The 22,655-nt window shown below is 36.9% G+C and overlaps 2 protein-coding genes across 2 annotated transcripts in view; both read right to left on the bottom strand.

Moving 5' to 3' along the window:
• The window catches only part of POLN (DNA polymerase nu), a 103,225-nt gene that overhangs the window by 77,708 nt on the left and 2,862 nt on the right, over positions 1 to 22,655 (bottom strand). Inside the window, exons 2-8 of the mRNA XM_008645092.2 lie at positions 21,709 to 21,874; positions 12,618 to 12,752; positions 9,118 to 9,179; positions 6,715 to 7,203; positions 6,176 to 6,363; positions 4,261 to 4,373; positions 2,295 to 2,452 (exon numbers count right to left, since the gene is read on the bottom strand). Coding sequence (XP_008643314.2) covers positions 2,295 to 2,452; positions 4,261 to 4,373; positions 6,176 to 6,363; positions 6,715 to 7,203; positions 9,118 to 9,179; positions 12,618 to 12,752; positions 21,709 to 21,874 — 1,311 coding nt within the window. The remainder of the gene's footprint in view (positions 1 to 2,294; positions 2,453 to 4,260; positions 4,374 to 6,175; positions 6,364 to 6,714; positions 7,204 to 9,117; positions 9,180 to 12,617; positions 12,753 to 21,708; positions 21,875 to 22,655) is intronic.
• Positions 14,238 to 22,649, bottom strand: HAUS3 (HAUS augmin like complex subunit 3). Its single transcript, XM_008645091.2, has 5 exons — positions 21,886 to 22,649; positions 20,227 to 21,759; positions 18,766 to 19,202; positions 16,903 to 17,131; positions 14,238 to 15,602 (listed from the first exon to the last, which is right to left on the bottom strand). The coding sequence occupies exons 2-5, from the start codon at positions 21,148 to 21,150 to the stop codon at positions 15,336 to 15,338; spliced, it is 1,857 nt and encodes a 618-aa protein (XP_008643313.1). The 5' UTR covers positions 21,151 to 21,759; positions 21,886 to 22,649; the 3' UTR covers positions 14,238 to 15,335.

Genomic DNA, 22,655 nt, shown 5'->3' with positions numbered 1-22,655 from the left:
CATCAAGTACAGAGAAATATTTTATCGATAAACTGCCTTTGACACTGAAGTCAGAGTTTTCTTACTACTTGTAAAATGAGGAAAAATTCCCTGCATTTTTCTTTCTCATATAAGTACTGCTACTTTTGTGCCAGAACTGTTCACTTCCTTCCCAGAGGTGTTCCACACAGCACCAGGCCACCTCCTTCAATTGGCTAGAATACCATTTTGAAATGTATACAAACACAGAGTATGACTATTCGCTCCAAGAACATGACCATTAAAAATAAACTTAATGAAGACTGAGAAACAGCAGGCCCTGAAAGGTAGGATGCAGAGGGCTCTCTTCAAAGCTGAACTATCTAGATCCACTGGTGATAATCTTTGTTCTAAAACAATCTAGTACACACTGCAGTGAAAAGTCATCAACCTCTCTCCAAGAAATGTTGTCCATACCAACTTGTTCTGGAACAAACGAGCTGTCTGTGAAATACAGACCGCTTGCTTGATCCCTTTCTGGAGTGGAAGAGAGCCCAGTGACAGGCTTCAACTGACACCAAGATTCCTCATCAGTAAATGCAGCGATGGCATGACCAGCATAATGTTTAGCACCTGTTCCAGCAAATGTTTCAGGGAATATGGACCACGACCACTTCGGCACAGCACCAAATATACAGACAAGCAGCAAGCAGCACATCTTCATGCTCGTGGTGTGTGGGTGAGTTGTGGGCTACAGAATAAACCAGCAGTCATTCCAAGTACTGTGGTGGGTGGACAAGACTAGCACAAGACAAGGAGCTACACTGAAGTAGTGAGGCACAAGATGATGTATCACCACAGATCCCTCTGGCAGTACAGACAACTGCTAGAAATCTACCAGTAAAAACAGAGCAAGAAGATTGAAGAGATAAACCTGGCAAAGAGCCAGGATTCACAGGAAGAACTGGGACTCACTGAGCAAAGAGAAAAGCCAAAAAGGAAGTGTGAGAGTCCAGGTGACAAAGAATAAGGAATGGGGGGAATAAGCACAGGATGTTCCAAGGAGGGATTAACTGGGAATTAAGTGAACAAGTCAGCATAAAGACACTGGAGATGGTTGGAGCAAGGAAACAAACTAGACCTGAAGTAGGACAGGAAGGAAATAAAATTTCAATATTTAACTCAGAGCTGGGAATCAGGATGACAGAGTTGAAAAATAGCTAAGAACAGATGTGATATCTGAAGAACAAAAGACCGAGTCAAGCTAAGGGAAGAGACAAGATTAAGGATGCTGACTCACAGCAGGGCCATCACACATAGAAATAACTATAGATAACTTCTGTCTGTTTGCTTGTCTATTCCCGACACTAATAACTTAATTCATGAAGTATCTTCTGAACAACTGCAGTTTAGAGTGTTTTAAAGTAAACTGGCTCTGGTTTGTCCAGAATGTCTACACTGATGGGTAGGTGCCAATACTACTGACCTCTGTTCATGCTCTAACCCCCGTTGACATCTGTGGGTTTGTACCCTACAAGTCCTATAACCCTGGTGCAATACTTGTTCTGAACGAGCGAGGTCTTTGAAAAGTGAATGGCATCAAACAATCCATTATTTAGACTGCTCTACATCTTATCATTCAAACAACCTCTGAAGGCTAATGTGTCCACAGTAGATTACCATGGCCCAAAACAGACACAAATATTTTGTAACATTCAGGAAATACATTTCAATAGGAATACAGGAAGACATTTGACAAGATATAGGAAGAAATTGCCAGGGCATAACGTCTCAAAAAGTTCATCATGCATTCTCTCACACTGAGAATTAAAATTCACAGATTTTTTCATAAAAGTGCTTGAAGGTTCACATTTGACTCACTGATGTTTCTCAGCCTATGATGTGGTGTCCTTTACCAGCTGTGAAATTTAGCAAAATTGTTAATAACAACTAAATATAGGCTACAAGTCCACAGGAATTGGAGAACACAGCATTAGACATTTTGGAAAGGAGAGCTGGAAATAATTTCGCAGGCAGATGAACAGAAAAAGCATAAAATTATATATTAATTAATGTTGTTCCTGAACTTTACAGTTTTGAAGGAAAATTTTACAGGTGTTCCTGGAGGATGAGCTCCCATCTTGGTAGAATGCAGTGAAACCTCCCCTTCTCCCCTTTCTCTAGATTTCCAACATGTAGCATTAATAGAATCATGTTCTTCCATTAGAAAAGCATTATCTATTTTATTTTGCAATATTTTCTAAGCAAAAGCAATTCTATTATAATTTCCTTCCCTTTTTAACTCAACCACAAACAACTGAAAACAAACTACTTACAGATACATTTCTCAAAGTGCCTGTATCTGTATTTTCTGTTCCCTTTGAAAAAGGCTTTTCAAAATACTTCTGTATTAAACGCTCAAAGGAAGGAACTGTGTCACTGGGGTTTATCAGCCATGCTGCAATCCTTGGATCTAACATGACACAATCGGCAACTACAAAAACAAGTTATTCAAAATATTTAAATTACCTCCCATACTGAAAAATAGCTCTAGAGTTTGGCCCATCTTTCCTGCAGACACACATCAGAAAAGTATTTACTCAAGAAAAATGCTAAGCATTGAATTTGCAGCTCTAACAATCAATATCATGACTACACAGGAGGAAGTTCAGTATTGCATATTTTCAAAGAGTTGTTTTGTGAGGTTAGGGTGGATTTTTTTGGTTGGTTGATTTTTTTCAAGTTTTCAAATATAAGTAAACTTCTGGCTCCCTAGATTTACTGTAAAAACCTCTCTTTCTTAGAACTGAAAAATTTCAAGCTGAAGTTCTTTTTATAAGAGTCTCACTCTGGTACAGTTTTCTTACTGTTGTTAACTTGACTGATATCCACAAAATTGCTATTGAGAATCAGGGAGAGATTTACTTCCAAATAATCAGACCAAGATTGTTAACATATATATACGAATTCACATATGGGTGCACAATGCATCATTTCCAAAACTCAGAACCTTTTGTCTTATAGGATCATATGTGCTTACAGTGCACCCTCACGTTCACATAGATGGATAGGATGGGCCAAGCCCAGGGCTGTTTCACTTCCCTTTGAACTACAATCTCAACATGTGTCCTGCAGCTCTACAAAGAACAGGAGAAACTAATAACTACATTGCTTTGTGATCTATTCAAAGATAAACCTAAGTATCCTCTTCAGTAACCCCTAAGTAAGTTCAAATGATGACCTACAGGTACATTTATAGAGAACTCCATGCTACACCTTACCTGGATGCAAATTTTAATGTCCATAATGCAAATTACAGCTTCAGAACTACTCTAAAAAGAATTTTAGGGGTTTTGTTTGTTTTATTGGAGCTTTGTTTGTTTTTTCATAGCAGAAATAATATGTGAGGAAACATCAAGTTTCAAAGTTTAAAAGCCTAGACAAGAATTCTTTTGGTTACCAGAAACTTCAGATTCAAATCCCATGGATCAGGTAGGATCTAACCTATCTAGTACTTCCTCTGTGTGTACAGGTTACAAAACTGTCACTACCACCAGTCCCATTATGGCATTTCCTTCCCCATCTTTCCCATTTCCAGTGCTGGTTTTCATACAGATCTTCACACCAGATTTTGAAAGATCAAGAGTTTACTGTGATTTACTGAAACTTTTCAAATGCTGAGCACAAGTTGACGATTCTCCATAGAGGGAGCCCTCCCTGAAAGGTCATGTGTACTTTTGTAACTCACTCAGCAGTAATTTGATACATGGAACCAAAAAAACCCCCAAAAACTGAAAAAAAAAAACCCCAAACAAGAGATCATATTTACATCTTATGCCTGTTGTTTGCAGTTGCTTTTAAATCCACAGAGAAGAGTCTTGTTACTATCAAAAAAACAAGGGCCATTCAATGATTTCTAGTTCTGACAACTATGAGCATCTCTGGGATTTATTTCAGCCTTTCCTTTGAGAAGAGGAAGTTTTTTTCTAGGGAATATGAAACATGAAGTAGTTTGACCTTTTTGGCTACAGTCAGGACTGTGTTGAGAGCTTTTGTTTCCACTGGAAGCTATCCTTAAATTACTCAGTTATTTGATTCCTGCTCTGAGAAGAAATGTTATCTTGATGTGCCAAGCCTCTGGCCACAACCTCCCCCAAGAAGGGTGCTCTTTTTCATGGTACTAAACTCTGTTTTTCAATATATTACTTAACCACCAATTTAGTTATTTCTACACTTAGTGATCTTAACAGAAACACCAATTGTGCAGAGATTACAGGATGAGATCATAGATTCAATACTTGCCTTGTTTCCAGCTGATTTCATCACCATAAACTTGAAGTAGAGTCCTCAGGAAATCTTTTGCATTGAAGCAAATTATTGGAACTTTGCACTGTAGCATTTGAAACAACACTTGCCTGCACAGAAGTAGTTCATTAACACACACTACATGCTACCAGATTTAGTCAATCTATTTACTGTTTGTTTAATTAGCATCTAATACTAAACAATTAACCCATTTCCTTATTCCTATAAGAACAGAATACTGCATTTGAATATTAAATTCTCAATTCAGTAATACTCAAAGCTACGTTCTCTAAGAAAATAAAACATCCTAGCAGATATGCTTTATCACATACACATAAAGAAAACAAATCCTTGTTTAACTCTTAAAGTGCAACCTTAATCCAAAACACCAACTGGCATCCCTGTAATACTTCAATGTACCCAAATAAGATCACAGAGGCTAAACTGATGTAGCATTATAAAACACTGATTTAAAAGTTGCCACACAATCTAAACTGTCATAACTGCCCTGTGTTAATATGCTGTTTAAATCCAAAAGGCTTCTCTTTGTCGTGTATTTCCATACCTCTTGCAAATGTCTGTAATTCCCTTATTCATGCTATTTTAAATAGATGTAACCAACTATATATCTATATATATATATCAGTATATAGATTTACCAACTATGTGTATCTTTTTTTTACTAAGTTCTATTTTGGGCAATACAGAAAAATAATCATTTTATAAAGCATTTTTGATGGTATGAGACCACAATCCCAAGGGTTTGGACATATTAGAAATCACATGGATCACTAGGTATTGCTGTATGCATTATAGATCCATTCTTAAACAACTGCACTATTCTTACAATAAATAATTACCCATAGGTTAAATCTGAATGCTAATATCCTTATTCAACTTATTATTGAATTTTTACTGTTTATATGTACATGCTTTACTGATATATTATTCTCAATTCACAACAACCTATATTCAATCTGACAACATCCTATTAAACTACTTGTCACGTAACCCCAATATTACAGCTGGAGAAGTACAGGTCACCAAAGTTATGACTTGTTTCAAGGCATGAATTCAAGCAGTGGAAGAGATGCAACTAACAACCAAGTCCCACATCTTGAAAATTAATGTTTTGTAATTTAATAATCCAAATTCAGCTGTTTACAATAAAACAACTATTCCTGAAAGTCATAAAATATTCTGATGAAGTTCTAACATGCTAGACTATTACATCTAAGAATCCGATTCAATTCTCATTTCTCCCTTTATGGGATATGATTTCTAAGTTAATAGGAATAAAAATGGACTTCGGTTACAGTAACTGGAAGTTTAAAACATAGTCCAACTTTTTGTTAAAATTTAATCCAAGCATTAAACAGATACACAGAGCCTTCACTTCAAAATTATATTGTGTTATTATTGAATATTAGTAAAACTTCATTTGGAATGTCAAAAGTCATTAAAAAACCCTGTGCTAAAAAGATTTAAAGTATTAACAAAGCTCAGAAAGGGTGCTTATCACAATGATGTCCATCATAAATGTGCTAGATAAGAAATGCAATTCAGGATTTGGAAGATAAAATACAAGAAAGATAAGCCTGGACAAAACATATTCTTTGGTGCCATCCAGCTTTAACTGCTCATAAAGGATTTGCAGGTGAATGTAAACAGCTCCTACCAGAATCCCAAACTAATTGTGCAAGGGCTGCAGTCAGTGATATGCTGAGCCCAAAGGAATAGTCTGTTATTATTTGGTTTGTATTAGTCCAGACTTGACATAGAACTAATACAGCCAATATGAAACTCAAGGAGTCTGACATGTAAGGAGATTAGGCTTGCGCTAAGTAACCAACATCATTACTGCAGAAAGCATATGTAAAGCAAAACAGTATTTTTTCTCACATACTCTCACCAAGAAATTTTCTTGTGAGCCTGTTCTTGTTCCCAGGGAGATGATTGTTCAGTTTTGAAATAAAATAATTTATCGTTTTCATTAGCAGCATTCCAAGTATAGCCAGTTGAAGTGTGACTGGGAGGACAAGGGTGATCAGTCTGATTCTTCACCAGCACAACAACTCCTTTTACTGATGAGGTAGAGGCCTGTTAAGTACAATTACAATAGTGTTTCCTCTGACAGATTTTGTGCAATCCTATAAAGTAAATTCTCAAATATTTTACAATATGAAACCTATTATGTATGCTACAGTTACTGCATACACTATTGACACAGTAGAAGAGCATGCAAGTGTTTCAGCCTTGAAAGAAAAATCCTAGCAGTTTCATTTTCTTCAAGTTTTACTTGGTACTTTAAAATAAAATGTAATCTAAATGTACATGTTGGTATGTCATACACCAGTGTGCCCAGTGGACACGGGTTTGTGTTTATCAGTCAAATGCACACTGAAAGGGTTCTATAGAACTGACTCTAAACAAAACCCATCTTTCACTAACCTGCTCTGAGTTGAGCTGTGAAGAACCATCTTGAAATACCATAGTAGTTACAAAAGCCACGGCCTGTTCTAGAGTTACAAGCAGTTCATTTCTTTCTTCACATCCTAAACTGCTGATATCACAAGGGTACCTTCCAGAAGACTTTACTTGTCCAGGAGTACAGCTGTATCTTCTTTCATGTGAGGACACGGAGGTATTTACATGCAATCTTCTTGTTTTCTCTGAACAAGATGTAGACACATTTTGTTTTCTTTTAAGAGGAGTAACTATTTTCTTTTCCCCATTCTTCAGGTTTTTTGCTTCTACTGAAAGACTCCTTTCTCGATACCCCCATTTTGGGAAGCCTGAATCCTGGTAACAGCTCACCATTTTAATATCTTGACAGCCAAGCATTTCATCTGTATGCACTGTCCTGACTATCTGACCAGAAGGTTTTCTTCCAGGGCTGGTAGTTGCTTTTAATATGGCAATTCTGGAATCACAAACCTCCTGGGAAAATCAGAAATTTTTTAGCAGATCCAATTATTTGACTTATTAGGAGGAATTAAAAATTCCATGAAGTTTATTGAGATAAACTTCCAAGAAAGCAAAATTCTATGAAAAAATGTTGATACTAACAAAACAGAGCCAGTTTAAGGGAACCACATTACATAAACCAAAATTCAAGTATTTATCAGTAGAGATTATTTTGATGACATATATTGTTTACATCCACAACCACTTTTTTTTTTAATCTAATGGTAGTCCAACACTAAAAATGGCAAATTAACAACTGTAAGATGCATCTAGCCCAGTAGCCTGTCTTCCACAGTGACAAGGTTATTATTGTCTGAAGAGGGAAGAGACTATTCATCTTTAGCTTCAACATTCAGAGTTGTTTTCATGACAGCTTCATTTGTTATAGAACTTCTGGCAAGGGACTTTAATGACTGCTTTGGAAGTTCAAGTACATGAGTCAATTGGATCCCTTCAAGCAATTTAGAGGATTGTAAGACATAACAAAAATACATAAGAAAGTTGCATTGAAGAATTATTATCATCTGTATGAGTAAGTATTATATTCCATTCATTTTAATCCACTACATCCAGAAGAGTTTTCCTACTCCAGATAGTCCCTTTACAGCAGCATGCTACTAAACAGCATTAAGCAAGATGCTGCATGGTAATGTTTGAATTCTTCTCCTTCATCCTTATTTCCTTCAGAAATTTCCTCAGTATGTTACCGGCCCTAGTACACCACAGAAGGGCCAAATGCTTAAGAGCCATAGAAAGGCAACTAATTCACTCAAGTGTATTCGCCAGTCAAACTGCAAATAGTTTTATCATTTAACACAGCAGAATTTGAATTACGACACTCTAGTAATTACAGAATCAGGAATAAGCAATTCTCTTTTAAAGGTTAAAAAAAATAAGAACAAAGCAATTTAATTATCAAGTCAGAATAATACAGTTGGAACTACAATTAACCACAGAGAGAAACAGCAGCTTCTGTGACAAACTGATCTGTTAGAAATAATGACATGGCTGGAAGTAGAAAAAATGACTCCCAGGATGTAGTTTCATAATTTATGTCAATGTAGGAAGATCTCATTAGATGTAGTGAGTCAGTATTAGTCTCATCATCACATAAAGGGGCTCCACTACTATCCATGTGCACCCACAGCTGCATGAGCACCTGGAAGCCAATGTAATTTGTAGGAAACTATCCCACTCCACACAAGGCATCAGTTTTCTACATCTTGAGCAACCTGAATGGAATTGAAGTGTGCAACATGCACCAGAGTCAGAGTAAGGAAGGCTGTGAAATCTGCAGCTGGATCAGTTGCAGCATCTGCAACTCATCAATCAGCTCAATGGATTTTACAATCACAGCCTGAGCTGCGGCTGCCACAGCTACCTGTTTCCACTCTTTCACTAACACTCATCAATAAGCTCAATGGATTTTACAATCACAGCCTGAGCTGCGGCTGGCACAGTTACCTGTTCCCACTCTTGCACTGACACTCACATGCACATCAAACAAAATTCAGAAAGACGATTAAACCCAAAATTAAGCTTCCTAATATAAAATAATTTTTCATATGAATCAGCTCATTTTATGATTGTTCAGTGACAGAAGTCTGAGAACATTTCTAAACCCTGGTAACTGTCTGAATGTGGCAATCACATTTCTGATCAATCTGTCATAAAAGACCAGCTTCCTGTGAAAAGGGAACCGAAGTGGGGCCAAGAATCTCATAGGTAAATATAGGCCAAGTGTAAAATAAGACAGAGGAAGTTATCTGAAATATGACTGTGTAAAATATATCGTGATAAAGCTTGTTATGAAAGACCCAGTCTATAACTTCAAACCTGCTACAAAAAGTGTGCTTTTAGTGGTTTTCAATCTTACAAAACGCTTGCCTTTTCATTTCTCAGATGTGCATCCTTATCACCTAGTTTATTTTCCTTTGTCTTCTCCATACCTTTAAAAAAGAAGAAACAATTTACAACACAAATAAATCTGCAAGCAGCCCATATAACTTAGGTTACATACAAGGTTATGTTACTGACACTTTTACCAAACCTAAAAGAATTGTCAAAAAATTTCCCTTGACAACCACTTGTCAAGTTAGTATCAAGTTAGTATTCATGCTTAAAAGGGCCGTGCAGGTTCCAAAATACGCATATGCTGATGCCTAAAGAGGCATCCTAGAAACAGAGACTAGAAAAGAGTAAGGGAATAAAGGTAGGTATTTGTTTGAAAGGCCTTCAAAGGTACTCCCCGGGGAGCCAGAGGCTATTGCCAAGATGGACCCCAAGATGGACAACAGGTCATGAGTTCTTTGCACTTTTACAGGTTTGGTTCATTTGCATATCAGGGTTAATTCTCCAATTAAAGCTTCAGTTAACGATGTAGTTTCCCCAAGCTTGCCCCTCCCTTTAGAGGCTTTTGGTTTTTACTTTTTGGGCCTAGGACAGTCTGAGTGTCCTTGGAGAGCAGCCCCGGAGAGGCTTTGTTATGTCTACCTAGCATGAGAGAGCAGAAGTTAACAGGCTACAAGAAACTTCAGAGTTACACACTAGGCAGTACATGATTTGAAAAATATAAAAGTTAAAACCTAAGGCATCAATGCAAAAGCCTGCTCTGTCACCATTAATAAAAAAAATTACTTAAAATTCACTACAAAGCTAAAAACATTTTCCATGGTATTCAGAGAAAGCACTACTATAATTCCATAATTATGTGAATTTCCCTCTTTCAAGAAAACACAACTCAGTTTGGTCATAGTAAAGCTGGGGGTATGAGCATGAAGGAAAAAAAAAGAAAAGAAAAATCCAAACTCTAGAAACTTTACACAGCTTAACTGTTTTCTTGGAATTCAGCAGCAAGTATTCCACAAAATCTTTGTTCTATAAAGCATTATTTGTATTTGAGTTTAGCATTTCATGTCCTACAAACAACTGACCATGTTTCACCTGCAGAGAATTTTTTCACATTGTTCATCTTGCAATAGAACAGGCATTTTAAGACCAGGTGAGAGAGAGCAAGGAGAACTCAGACCTGACAAACTGACAGGAAAATAAGGTGACACCAGTCCCACAAGAAGCAGGACAGCCACTGGTGCTGGGTCTGACACAGAGCACAGCACAGCTGTGAGTCTGGGCCCCCACTGAACTGCCAGAGACCTTTAGCCCACGGCTCTGAAAGCACAGATGCTGCAGTTCCAAGAAGGGTTTGGAAATGCACCTCAGACTCACACCATGGCAAGTGAAACCATTAGGACACGTGTTTCTTTTCTGCCTTAGCACTGTCCAGAAGTCCCAAGAAGAGGAGAAGCAAGTGAAGACTGAAATGAAGGAGCCAGGGGTAACAGGTTAGTGGCACTTACAGTCTGTGGGTACAGAAGGAGGAACATGGAAAGAGAACTCCCCTGAAGTGCAGGTCTCTCCAGAGTTTGCAACGAGTTCGGATACCTTTATCTCTAGATTATCTTACTGCCCAGCCAAAAGACACATCACGGGCAAAGCACGTATTTTGTCCCCCCATACTGAGTACAACACTAAACTGCTGCTGTGGGCTATGAACTTGCATTACCAGTACTTCTGAAACAACAATGGTTTTGACCAATGTCAAAGCATAAGGTGATCTATTTCTATTTACTAGAACTGTTTTAAAAAAACTTGTCTGGGCAAATCAAGACCTTTGTCTACAGAAGAAACTAAGCCTATTTCTACATGTTGGTCTAAGTGTGTAGTCTGACATTTAGCTCCAGCTCAGACTTCTAACCCAAACTCTTAGAACAGCCAATATGGCACAGCTGTATTTGGAGCTTCAAACATTTTACCTTTGGTTTTCTGAGCACTTTCTACAACAGTAAGATAATAAATTAAGAATGATAGTATCTGAGTTTATATTCAGTGCTTTTAATTGTTTCACAGCTAGACACTTTTCCTTGACAAATCCACACAGACAAGGATTACATTTCTCTCCTCCAGCACACAATAATCAGTATGACAGGTATTGAAGAGATCTGCCAACTTCCAGTTTCTGAATTATGACAAAGTATCACCAGATGGCAGCAGAAACCCGTCCTTGCCTTCCAGCTCCTCAAGGCTTGATGGAAACATTAGAGCTCCACTGCCAGGATAACCACAGAATTTCACCAAATAGGTCAACATTGCAGATATTTGTTCTATTTGAGCCCAATATTTACCTTCTATAGACAAACAGCTTTTACATTAAGTAGAATTTAAAATTTAAAAATCTATCTATAAAATACAGTTCATACAGTCTGAAACAGACCAACATCAGAGGTTTGCAGTTGTTTCTGTTTTTTTAAAGGAGGCAAACTTCTTTTTTATAGACCCATACTAAAGCTGTATGTGTATATATATATATATATACACACACACAGGCAATGACAAGGTAGCAAGAGAAGTAAAATATCAAACTGAGGCTAAAAAGAGATCAAATTCTGTAAAATCATCTGGGTTTTAGTCCCAGATGTAACACATACAATGAAACATTTTAAAATTAACTCATCCCATATTTCCTTAAACATGTATCACTGATTTACACAGTGATGAACTACTACCTTTGTCACTGGTACACCACCAGGCTCCACTGATCCAAAGCTTTACTGAAAGAGGAGCCTGAACCATAATTTATATAAAATGGAGGCTGCAAAAAACATGATGTACACAAGAATAAACATTAGATTTAAAGCCCATTGATCAGATAATATTCCAGGATTTAGTTCTCAGGAGAAAACAGAAAACTAAAATCAAGGAAAACTCAACTTTCTATCTGGTTCTTTCTAGAGCCACAAGATGATAGACTGTGACTTGCACAGAACTGAGAATAAAAACTGCACCTTGCAAAACCTCCTTAGTATCCACAGTGTTCCAGATCTGCTGAGGCACTTTTAACATTACCTAATTTGCTCCTTCACTGGGACTTTTGTTCACTCTTCCCCCTAGAATTTCACAATGAGCACACTGCTAATGAACATACGTTTTAAGATTAGACATGAGTCTGGAGAGTTCACAGGTCACTTGGTAAGTTCCAAGTACCTCCAGTGATCTTTAAACATCTAGTCCAGAGTCAAGCTAATGTATGCATCTAATTTATTACATTGAATAGAATTACTTAAGTAACACCTTGAAATTCCCATATACTTCTGTACCACATAGCAAAACAGAAAGAAAAAAAATTAAATTGGTGGTACAGTTCCTTGTACTCAGGTAACATTATTTAATCAGAAAAGTCCCAGCAAATGTCACAGTTACAGTTAATTCCTTTTCTAAACCTGTAAACCTAAACTCTCACCTTTTCTTTTCATCTATATAAAAAAAGGGACTAGAGGTTTGATATTTCAATTTTTCAACTGAAAAACACATATAGGCTGAGATTTACTCACTCTGGTTATTATCTCTGTTAGTACGAACTTCTACAGGAATAGACTGCAAAGCTGTCAGAATCCTCTGAGCAATATCAGATAAAGGCACTTTAGAAATCTCACATCCTATATACCGCTCCATTTTTAAGATTAAACCTAAACACAGAACACACAAATTATAAATTAATCATGGTCATGAGTAATCCTCACTTATATTCTGTTGAAATTAAAGACAAAATATAGTGAATATGTTCAGCCATTCATTCTCAATAGAAAATTACATTTGCTCCCAGACATGCCCATCAGTACTGTATTGGAAATAAAAATGTAATAATTTATAAAAACTAACTTATTTGAATTAGTGTTTCAATACACTGATTAAAAAAATCACAGTCCTAAGTACAGCTACCTTGTACTAAAAAAAATCTGACAAATAAAACAAAAAGTATGTATGTCTGAGATACTTTCCCCCTCCCAGCATCTTTAAACTAGTCTGTATCTAGCACTTGCTTACGTTTACTGTTACTAGTGCTTGGATTTTATCAGGAAAAACACAATGAACTTTCAAGTAATTGTAAAAATTAAGCCAACATAAAATTAAAGAAACAAGCATTACTATCACAATATACAGTCATTAGTTTTGTGCTGTTTCAGAAAATACTTACCATAAAAGACCTGTACTTTCTTAAATTTTGTATAATTGATGCACACAAATACTGTTATATATTGGTAACTTTAAAATAGCTACTATAGCTTGTCAATTTAAGAAACGGGTCAGCAGTATCTATAGTCTCTACAAGCTTTGACTCCAGCTACTGTTGTTCTAAATTTTATCCTTTTCTGAAAAGGAGCTGGTTTTCCAGCTGACCTGTCCATATTCTGTAATACCTACAAAATACTTGGAGAATCCCTAGGTACAACATACGTTGGAGAATCACAAGTAACAGTGTCCACAGATGACTTGTTGTTTTACAGTTAGACCAGAAGAACATGTAAAACTTGACACAAACATAAGACAAATATCCAATATTTTAAAAAATACTTAAAGTATCCAAGCTGTACAAATCAATCACTCTACCAAAACCTGCTGTTTACTCAATTATTCCTATACAAGTGGGTAACTGGACTCCTGTTACTCTGGTCTTCTCCCACTACATCCAGTGCATGACCAGACTGTCAAACTTAACCATCAGCAAACAACAGTTCCTCTGCCTACATAGAAATCTTCTTCTTGGCTCAAAACCACAGCTACATTGCAACTTTCAATACTTACAAGTGCAAGCATTTGCATCCAATTCAAAGAGGAACATCCATCATACTGCATTAGTACTGACTGTATCTATCTAGCTCTAATCAGTAAGCATGTGAAGGAAAGGGTGAGAGGTGGAATGGCTTTCTTTTCCCTTACATTCCAGGAGTCAGAAGTATAATCCTTCCCTGCACACAACTCCTCCTAACTTCTACAATTAAGAGCAACACTTCTTTCCTACACAGGGTTAAAGTGCTCTCTGACTTCTCAGGCTGGGAAGCAGCAGTCACAGCCTCAGGGGCAGATTAAAATGAGAACCCATCAGACTAAATATAAACAAGACACCATGCCTGAGAACAGGCCTAGAAAAACCCACACAGATTCACCATAAATATTAGCCACACTGAACTGAATTTATAGAGTTTGGCATTTAATAATAAACACAAAGTATAGAGTTAAGCAGCATAAAATCCAGACATAAAGACACCCAACCAGTAAGCTAAAAAAAATATTACACATTTCAAAATAAGTTATAATCACATAAAAGTTAAAAGTCTGCCATCAAAATAGTTTTAAGACTACTGTTACAGAATTTAAGCTAATATACTAACCTTCATCAATATGTAAAACGCTTGAAAGCAAGCACAGCTGATCCCATCAAAAGATAAAAGACTGGAAGTTATCATACTATAAAAGCCTATTTAGTTCCATTGGTATATTAGGAAGCTATATAAAAATTTGATAAACAGGCTAACAATGCACATTGTTACAGAAGTATGAAAGCATCAGCACTCTGAATTGAAATGCCTATCATTATAAATTATAAGGCAAACTCAGAAGTACAAAAGATAAATTTAAAATTCTTTTTCATTGACAAGCCCAGTATAAGTATGGACTGGTTTCAACGGAGAAGATAGGCCATAAGTTAAATTAAGAGATGCTGGAATGGTCTTAAAGCAGATGGTCTTGGTAGTTAAAACAGCTTCTGGTACATATTCCAACACATTTTTAACAAAACCAAGTCTCCTTAGAAGAACTGTAAGGGAAACAATCATGGAATATCTGCCTTGGAGAACTCTCCTCTTCACTATGAGGACATTATATTCATGTTCCAAAATCTGGAATGCCTCCTCCACATTTATTTTGCAGTTCAATCATAAGTTCTTAGCGTGCAAGAAAAAACTTAAGGGTATGACACATTCCTTTCGGTGCTATGCTGTGTGCAGCAGAAATGAACACACAGACCAGCGGAAGAGCAGCCTGAACATACTTCTTTCAAATAACCAACAGTTACTTCATATCCAAGAGTTCTGACAAAACTGAGATTGAACTCGGCGGGCAGAAGCCATAAAGCAGCACTGGTAACAGTGGCAGTTAAGACTCACTGCAGCGACAGGTAAGTGTAAGCATTGACAAGCTAATGCTTATTATTCCATATACTCCTAGACAGTTTACATTAACATTTTCCTTTCTTAAGAGTACATTGCTGTTTAGACATTAAGAACTCCACTGGTTGTGAAATTCTCATCTTCCAGACCACTGGCTTTAGCCTGAGACTGCTGCTCAAGCTTCTCCACCATCTCTTTCAAGTGATCTTCATCTTTGAAAAAATACACATACAAGTCTCTTTCCATCTGATGCAGCCTATTGGACTCTAAAAAGCTTCTCTTCGACTTCAGATCAGCAACCAGATCCATAAGGAGATGATTTAGTTTCTCTAAATCCACTTCTAGTTGGTGAAACTGCTCAGTAAGTTCCTAATAAAAAATACAAGACAAAAAAATTACTACTTTTCTATTGTTAATACACTAGCTGGTCTAGAAATATAAAAGGTTTTTTGCTTTGGGAAGGCACTTGTTTGTAATCGAAAAGCAATCACAAAAAAAACCAGAAACAAAGATAATAAGGAATTCCATTCAATTTACGTCAATTTTGAGCTCCATGTAACAGAACTCACATCAGGTTATGCAAATGTAATTTCATTTACTTGTTGACCGGATGAGTTAAGACCACAAGAACCTGACCCTGACCTAGAGAGATGAGTGTCATATTTTATCAATTACAAGTCTTCATTGCTAGTCAAATCTTAAAAGGGAACAAAAAAAGGTCATAACAAAAAAGCCAAATCACTTTTACAATTAAATCATTAATTACCAGCTACAACTTTCCCAACTGTCATTCTTATGATAGTTCAGTATAAGCAGACTAATCATCTACTTGCACATTATTCCCTTATTAAGGAATTACTTTTCTTGAGAAACAGTAGCAGTAGAACAAGATGTCATATTTTAAGAAGCAACCTATATCAATAGGAAGGTATTTGATTTATCAATGTGCAATCCCTAAATACATACTGTTCCAATTACAGAGTCTCGTTTTCCAATAAAAACTCTTCTATATGTTGCAAATTCACTTGACAGATTAATGTTAAATACATTTTTATGTAATTAACCAAGGAAGTATTATGTAACAGAATATTTCCCTTGATGCATTTTTGAGGTATCTACAATCTTTTAAAACCCGTAACAAGGTGCATTTAACAAACCCTGTTCCCATTTAAAAGATGTTCTAAACACAACACCTGAGAGCTGTGTAGCAGGACTGTCCTACCACAACTGTCCTTCAAAATTCTGGTATTTTTATTTTATCCAAATGATCCACCTGTAGCCAGTACTGTTGAGGTTTTAGAGGTAACGGGATAAAACCCATATGAAATGAAGAACAACATAAATGAGTTTTCCAGTGACACCCAATCCAGACACCACATTTCTCACACCGTAAGTTTACGGGAATAGAGGACTGCACATGCCTTTGAAAGAAATTCAGTTAGATGCAATGGTTTGCTCAGAAACAAAAAAATTATTACTTGCCAGCATTTACAAAAATCCAACATTTGCCAAGAACAATGTAAATACAGCATCCATCATCATTATGTTAATAGATTTGTTGCTGGTAAGTGGGGACAGTTTGTGTGTCTAGAGCTTTCACACTATATTTCTATCACTAAAGAACATGACACATAATGTAGTAATTTTTTAAAAATCAATAAGGGCTTACCGGACTCCGGAGTTGTATCTGATTTGTTCCACAATAGAGAGCACCATGAAGGGCATCCACATCCCGTTCTAGGCTGGACAAAAGGAGAGACTGCTCTTGAGCAGATGCTGCCAGCTGATCTTGTACTGTAGCACAGTCCTGCTTTAACTTCTGAGCCATCTGCTCCAGGCTTTTGTATGTTTTAAACAATTGTTGTTTTTTATTTCCTCCTTCCAGGAGCTGATACAGCCTGTAACAAGTGAAGTTAGACACACAAGCACTTTTAAGTTTCCTGTGCACTCTATCATCATTAGTTAAGAGACAGATGTCTGTGTTGAGAAGTCAGAGGACAAGTAAGGCAAGTACAGCTGAGGGCACTTTTACTACACTGCTATATCTCCCACTGATTTCAGGATTCCATCTATATATAGTAGTGATTAATAGGAATCCAAAATACTTCAATACCAAATTAGCAGCAACAAAATACTAAAGTAACAGTTAGTAAGTACATCGTGAATGCAAATAGAAGTTGACAGTGTGCTTCTGCCAACTATTTCCTGACACTTCAAGGACTGCAAAATAAGATAGATTTTTTTTTAAGTGCTGAAAGAAAGCAGACTTCAGTGGCCAATGAGAAATAAGAACAATCTTTGTAACAGTTTCAAGCTTACTGAAGTATTTCCTGTTTTCCATCTATGAAGAGACTGCTAAGAAATTCTCCAATTAGTTACAAGTCATGCAAAACACAGCATTACAAACTATAGCAAACTTGCCCTTACCCAAACTGTACCCTTACACTGCACAGGAATAGGCTAACACAATTATAGGCAACTTTGTTCAAATGTTACTACCACCTCTGTGTAACAAAATCTTCAGGAATTGATCCCTAACATAAAATCAGACTGGCTTTATTGAGAGCAGAAGCTGTATTTCAGAAGTAACTGAATGTCTTTCAAGCGTCTTCTGTTTACAAACCCGATAAGGTTTTTAATTCTTTCAATTTCCCCTCCCTTTTTCTAACAAAAAGAAAGAAAAAGAAGAAAAAATAGCCAGAAACATTTCAGCGATTTGAAGACTTTATAATAAACCTGAACAAAAATGTAACAAGTTGACACAAACACATTCAGTTTCTTCCTAATTCTGCTGCCTAATTCTTCCAGTTATTCACTGTGCCAAACCATACTCAGCTATCACTAATCAATTATTAAAAAAAACAAAAACACTTAGATTTTCCTCCTTCTTTAGAATAGTGCTTTGACAGTAACACACCTGTAATTATACAACATACCTCATCAAAAACTTTAGTCTTGATGGAAGAGCAGCACAGCACACATCTTTAACTGTATCACCTGAACTACAAGACTTAATTACTTAGATGGTGTTACTAGACTCATACATGGGCGCCAGGACACTCCAACCAGCTGGCAAATCAAGCAGTAAAAATGAGCTAAACACATTTCATAGTCCAAAGGAGTCGTTCCTCTCTCCTACCACACGGGGGTTTTTTTGCGGGCTCAGCTGATGAGGCCGTGCATACAACCTGGGAAATCACTGCTATGAACATCTATACCTCTAGAGTAAGTTTCAGGAGGTGCTAGATAAGAAACGCTTGGGTTTAAACATTCTTCATGTTATGCATATTAATTAGGAATGCTTCAGCAAGATTAAAAAGACTGATAATCGAACAGTTTTTCCTCAGGCAAACCTGAAAAGAATTTCAAAGAACAGGGACAAAACAAGTTTCACATCTTGAAAATTCAAAATTCTAATCAGCTACAACACATAACTAAGAACTTAGCAGCAGGCAAGGCTTAGCTTGCCTGAGCTTTCATCTCCCCATTATTTCAAAGTAAGTCTAAGTTCAGTAATGACTCTAATGCTCACCTGCAAGAGAAACCATCCTCTGAACTAATAGTGCTCCTTGGCTTTGCCTGTTGAGTTCGTTCAGTTATCACCTGTAGTCTCTGCTGCAACTCATCAGTGCTCTGTTTCAGAGATTCTACCAAATTCTCAAGCTGACAGCTGATCTCCTGATGTTTCTTCATCTCCATTTCATAGGCCAGATGAATAAGTTCAAATGATGTTTTCTGTCTTATCAAATGCCTGCCTATTTTATCTTGAATTGCAGCATAACAGTCCTGCTGAGCAATTTGGTGATCTAAGTATTCTTTCACCACTGGTGCAGTCAAAAGCTGTGCATTCTTCTTAAGAAGGGGAAGTAGCTCTTCATTATTTAACTGAGCTATATCTTGTTTAATTGATGAAATTTCAGCACTTAAACTAGGTATTTTAGCATCAATGTTTTCCTGTTGTCCAATATCCTGCATAAAACAAAATACCTGTGAATTTCTTCATAGTTCCCTCCAAGCCACTCCCCAAACATTTCTTCAGTTCATATAAAATTCATGTATTTATATTACATTTATCTATGAAATTAAATCCACAAGTAGTTTCACAGAATTTTACAACGTAATGCAAATACAGATGAACAAAGTAATTAATATATTTCAGTAAAAAGTAATTTCATTCTACCACAGAGTCAGGGAACAGTTTATTTTGTTAAAAATAAAAGAGCTGCATTTTACCCAGCACCTATATTTCAATCACGTCTAACTGAAATCTCACATGCAAACTTAATTTTTTATATTCAGTCGGATGATCAACACTGCTGGCAGAATCAATCTTTTTCAAATTACCCTCATCAATCAAGTCCTATATACTAGTCATCCATAAATGAAAATATACAAACTGACAGGATGCCTCAAGTGATTCCACAACTGGCATAAGCAAATACCTTTCCTTTCATTATGATTTCTTCACAAATCCCACTAGCCACATCTCATTGTCACTAACTTGTTGAGAGACTTCTGAGGCTTCAACTATCAGATTCATTTATTTGGTACAAATACTTGAGTTTCCAGAGTAAGTGAACTAAAACTTTTTAAGGTTATGCTACGCATATGAACAGGAATACATTTATCATATTGGCTCCTTGATACCACGAAATTGCAACCAAAGCTAAGATTCTGTTTATTGTACAAAGAGCCAGTTCTAACTTGAAAATTCTAAGTTAAACTAAACTAGAAAGGTATTATAAGTTCTAGTATTTTAAAGGTAATAATGCTGGACAGTAGAATTAAAGGTACTGTGCCACACTGAAGAATTTCTAACTATGGAAAATGAAGCTGTTTCACAAGAGCAATTTTGTGAGCAAGACGAGAACTTCATAAAAGTGTAATTTCACTACATAAAAATAACTGAAATACCAATAACTCAGCAATTCCTTTCACTAGATCCAGTGGAACATGCCTGTTTGAAACTCCAGTACCTTCTCTTGTGCCTTACCTTGTCCCAGGACTGCAGCAGGCTCTCTGCACACTCGATAGCTGAATTCAGGCCCTCCTCTTCAGCTTGCCGCTGAATTAGCTGGTTCTGACCACAAATATACGCTGCCTGGAGCCTGGCTATCTCTTGCCTTTCTTCACAAACTTCATTAGTCTCATTGAAAGTGACTTCCTTGATTAAATCCTCAAGCTGAAAGCTGCCTTCATGTGAATTTTCAGCACATTCAGGCATACCTTTATAAAAATGCTTTTTTACATATGATGTAAGTGCTGCAGTGCTTTCATCTTCCAGAGACAAATATTTGTCCAAAGAAAGCTGGGAAAAAAACACTGGATGTACATCCGACTCTTGTTCTGAATCTGAAGCAGTGAAGAAAGAGGCAAATTTCTTCACTGCAGCTATAAGAGACTGCAGTTCATTGTCAAGCTTATTATTTGCTGCAGTAAACGCTTCCAGTCCTTCTTTCCAAGCCTTACGTGCTTCTTCCTCTCTGCTTTGGAATGTTTGTAACACGTGGCTGTTTGTAGTAACCAGCAGTTGAAGCTTATTATGCCGGTGAATTTGAAGGTTTTTTAACTTCTGAAGAGTTTGAAGCTCATCCTCTAATTTCTTCACTCCTTCCTCTTCTTGCATGTCCTCCTCTTGGCTACTGTTCTTTGAACCTGTGGGCTCCAAGGTTTTAAGGACTGCATCCAGTGCATTTCCTTCCAACACAGGCTTACCACACTTGAGAAGATTATCAAAATCTTGCAGCTCTTCTTCAGATACCACATGTTTCTCATTTATGTTTCCACAAAACCACTCCAGAAATGATTTGTCTTCTGAAGACTCAAACATCCAGTCAAAATCTTCTCCATTAAGCTCATCAGCCTTTGGATATCCAATTTTTTTAAGAATTTCCACAAAATCCTTTCCACAGCTCATGATGAAAATATTTTTGCAAGCAGAAAATATCCAAATACATGAAAAAATCTGGGGTATTATTCCAGTTTTAATTTTTTTGCCATTTAAAATGAATATTCAGTATTTTCATAAAAAGAGTCTGTACAGGAAAAAGGAAGTGTCAGATCACAAAAAATCCCCTGAAAATTGTTTTGGATCAAAGTGGCTATTCAAAGACTACAAAACAATTTTAATTTCAGAGATCACTTAATAGCTTTTGTTAATCAAATCAGGACATATTTTTGCATCAATTATATCCCAGATCATTGCAAGCACATATGTTTTTCCTTAATTCACATAAACTTATTATGAAAATAGAATAACATCATTAGTTTAAAAGCAACAGGTGTTAATATTGAGCAACTCATTGACCTACAGAAGTGATTTTACTTACACAGTTTTCCTCACATTCACTTACAAAAACACCCACAATTATTTTAAATCTTCCAAAATGAGCAGGGTTTTCAGTTTGTTCTAAAAACAAAACTACAGTGAAGTTACACTGCACTTCAAGATCTCGGCTATAAGGGTTGTTTTTACCTCGACAGCAAGCAGAATCTTGTCTTCTAAACCTTTGTTTTAAAGTTTCCTCTGAAAATGGAACAAGAAATACTTTAACATATAAACATCTCAAAATAAAACTGCAGGGTTTTTGATCAATTACAAAAAAATTAAAATCAGTGTAAAAACACTCTTGTGAAAACAGTCACAACTTACAAGAACAAGGAGTTTGCTGCTTTTCTGTAGTTTCCTAGTAGACAAATAATCAGCTTTGGGATCCTAAAGTGCATGTAACAGACAGCAAAGGATATAGGATAAGTTATCAATAGATAACTTAGAGGCCTTGTTTGCAAGACTCTGGTAATACTAAGGGATTTTTTTTAGTTTTATATTACTTAATACTTCGTTTCTAAAACATACATTTCACCAGAGAACCCCACTTTGCTAGCCAGCCTGGAGTGCTGAACAAGTAAACGCATTCCTCTGAAGTTTCCTGTGTCTGACTTAGCTCAGTTAGAGACTGCAGATGACACAGAATGTTACACGAGGTTCCTGTCACAAGGCAGTGCTCCAGCCATCCTCTGCCCCCCCTGTTTAAAAGGGCTATCCTCAAAATACATAAATATGGGTGCCAAGAGGATGGTGCCACACTCATTTCAGTGGTGCCCAGTGACAGGACAAGGAGTAATGGCCATAAACTAAAAGACAGTAAGTTTGACTTCAGTATGAGGAAGAACTTTACGTTGAGGGTTGCAGGGCACTGGAACAGGCTGCCCAGGGAGGTCGTGCAGTCTTCCTCTCTGGAAACATTCCAAAACAACACGGACACGTTCTTGGGTAACCTGCTCCAGGTGACCCTGCGGGGGGAGGGATGGGTGGACCGGATGCTCTCCAAAGGCCCCTTCCAACCCTACTGCTTCTGTGAAATAAAAGGCCCTCACACAGCTCTGTGCGTGGGCACGCCGGGCCACCACGGCATTACCGCT

This window comes from Corvus brachyrhynchos, unplaced genomic scaffold (genome assembly GCF_000691975.1).
Source record: "Corvus brachyrhynchos isolate BGI_N302 unplaced genomic scaffold, ASM69197v1 scaffold80, whole genome shotgun sequence".
Taxonomy (NCBI): Eukaryota; Metazoa; Chordata; class Aves; order Passeriformes; family Corvidae; genus Corvus; species Corvus brachyrhynchos.
This window is presented reverse-complemented; position numbering and strand designations above follow the sequence as displayed.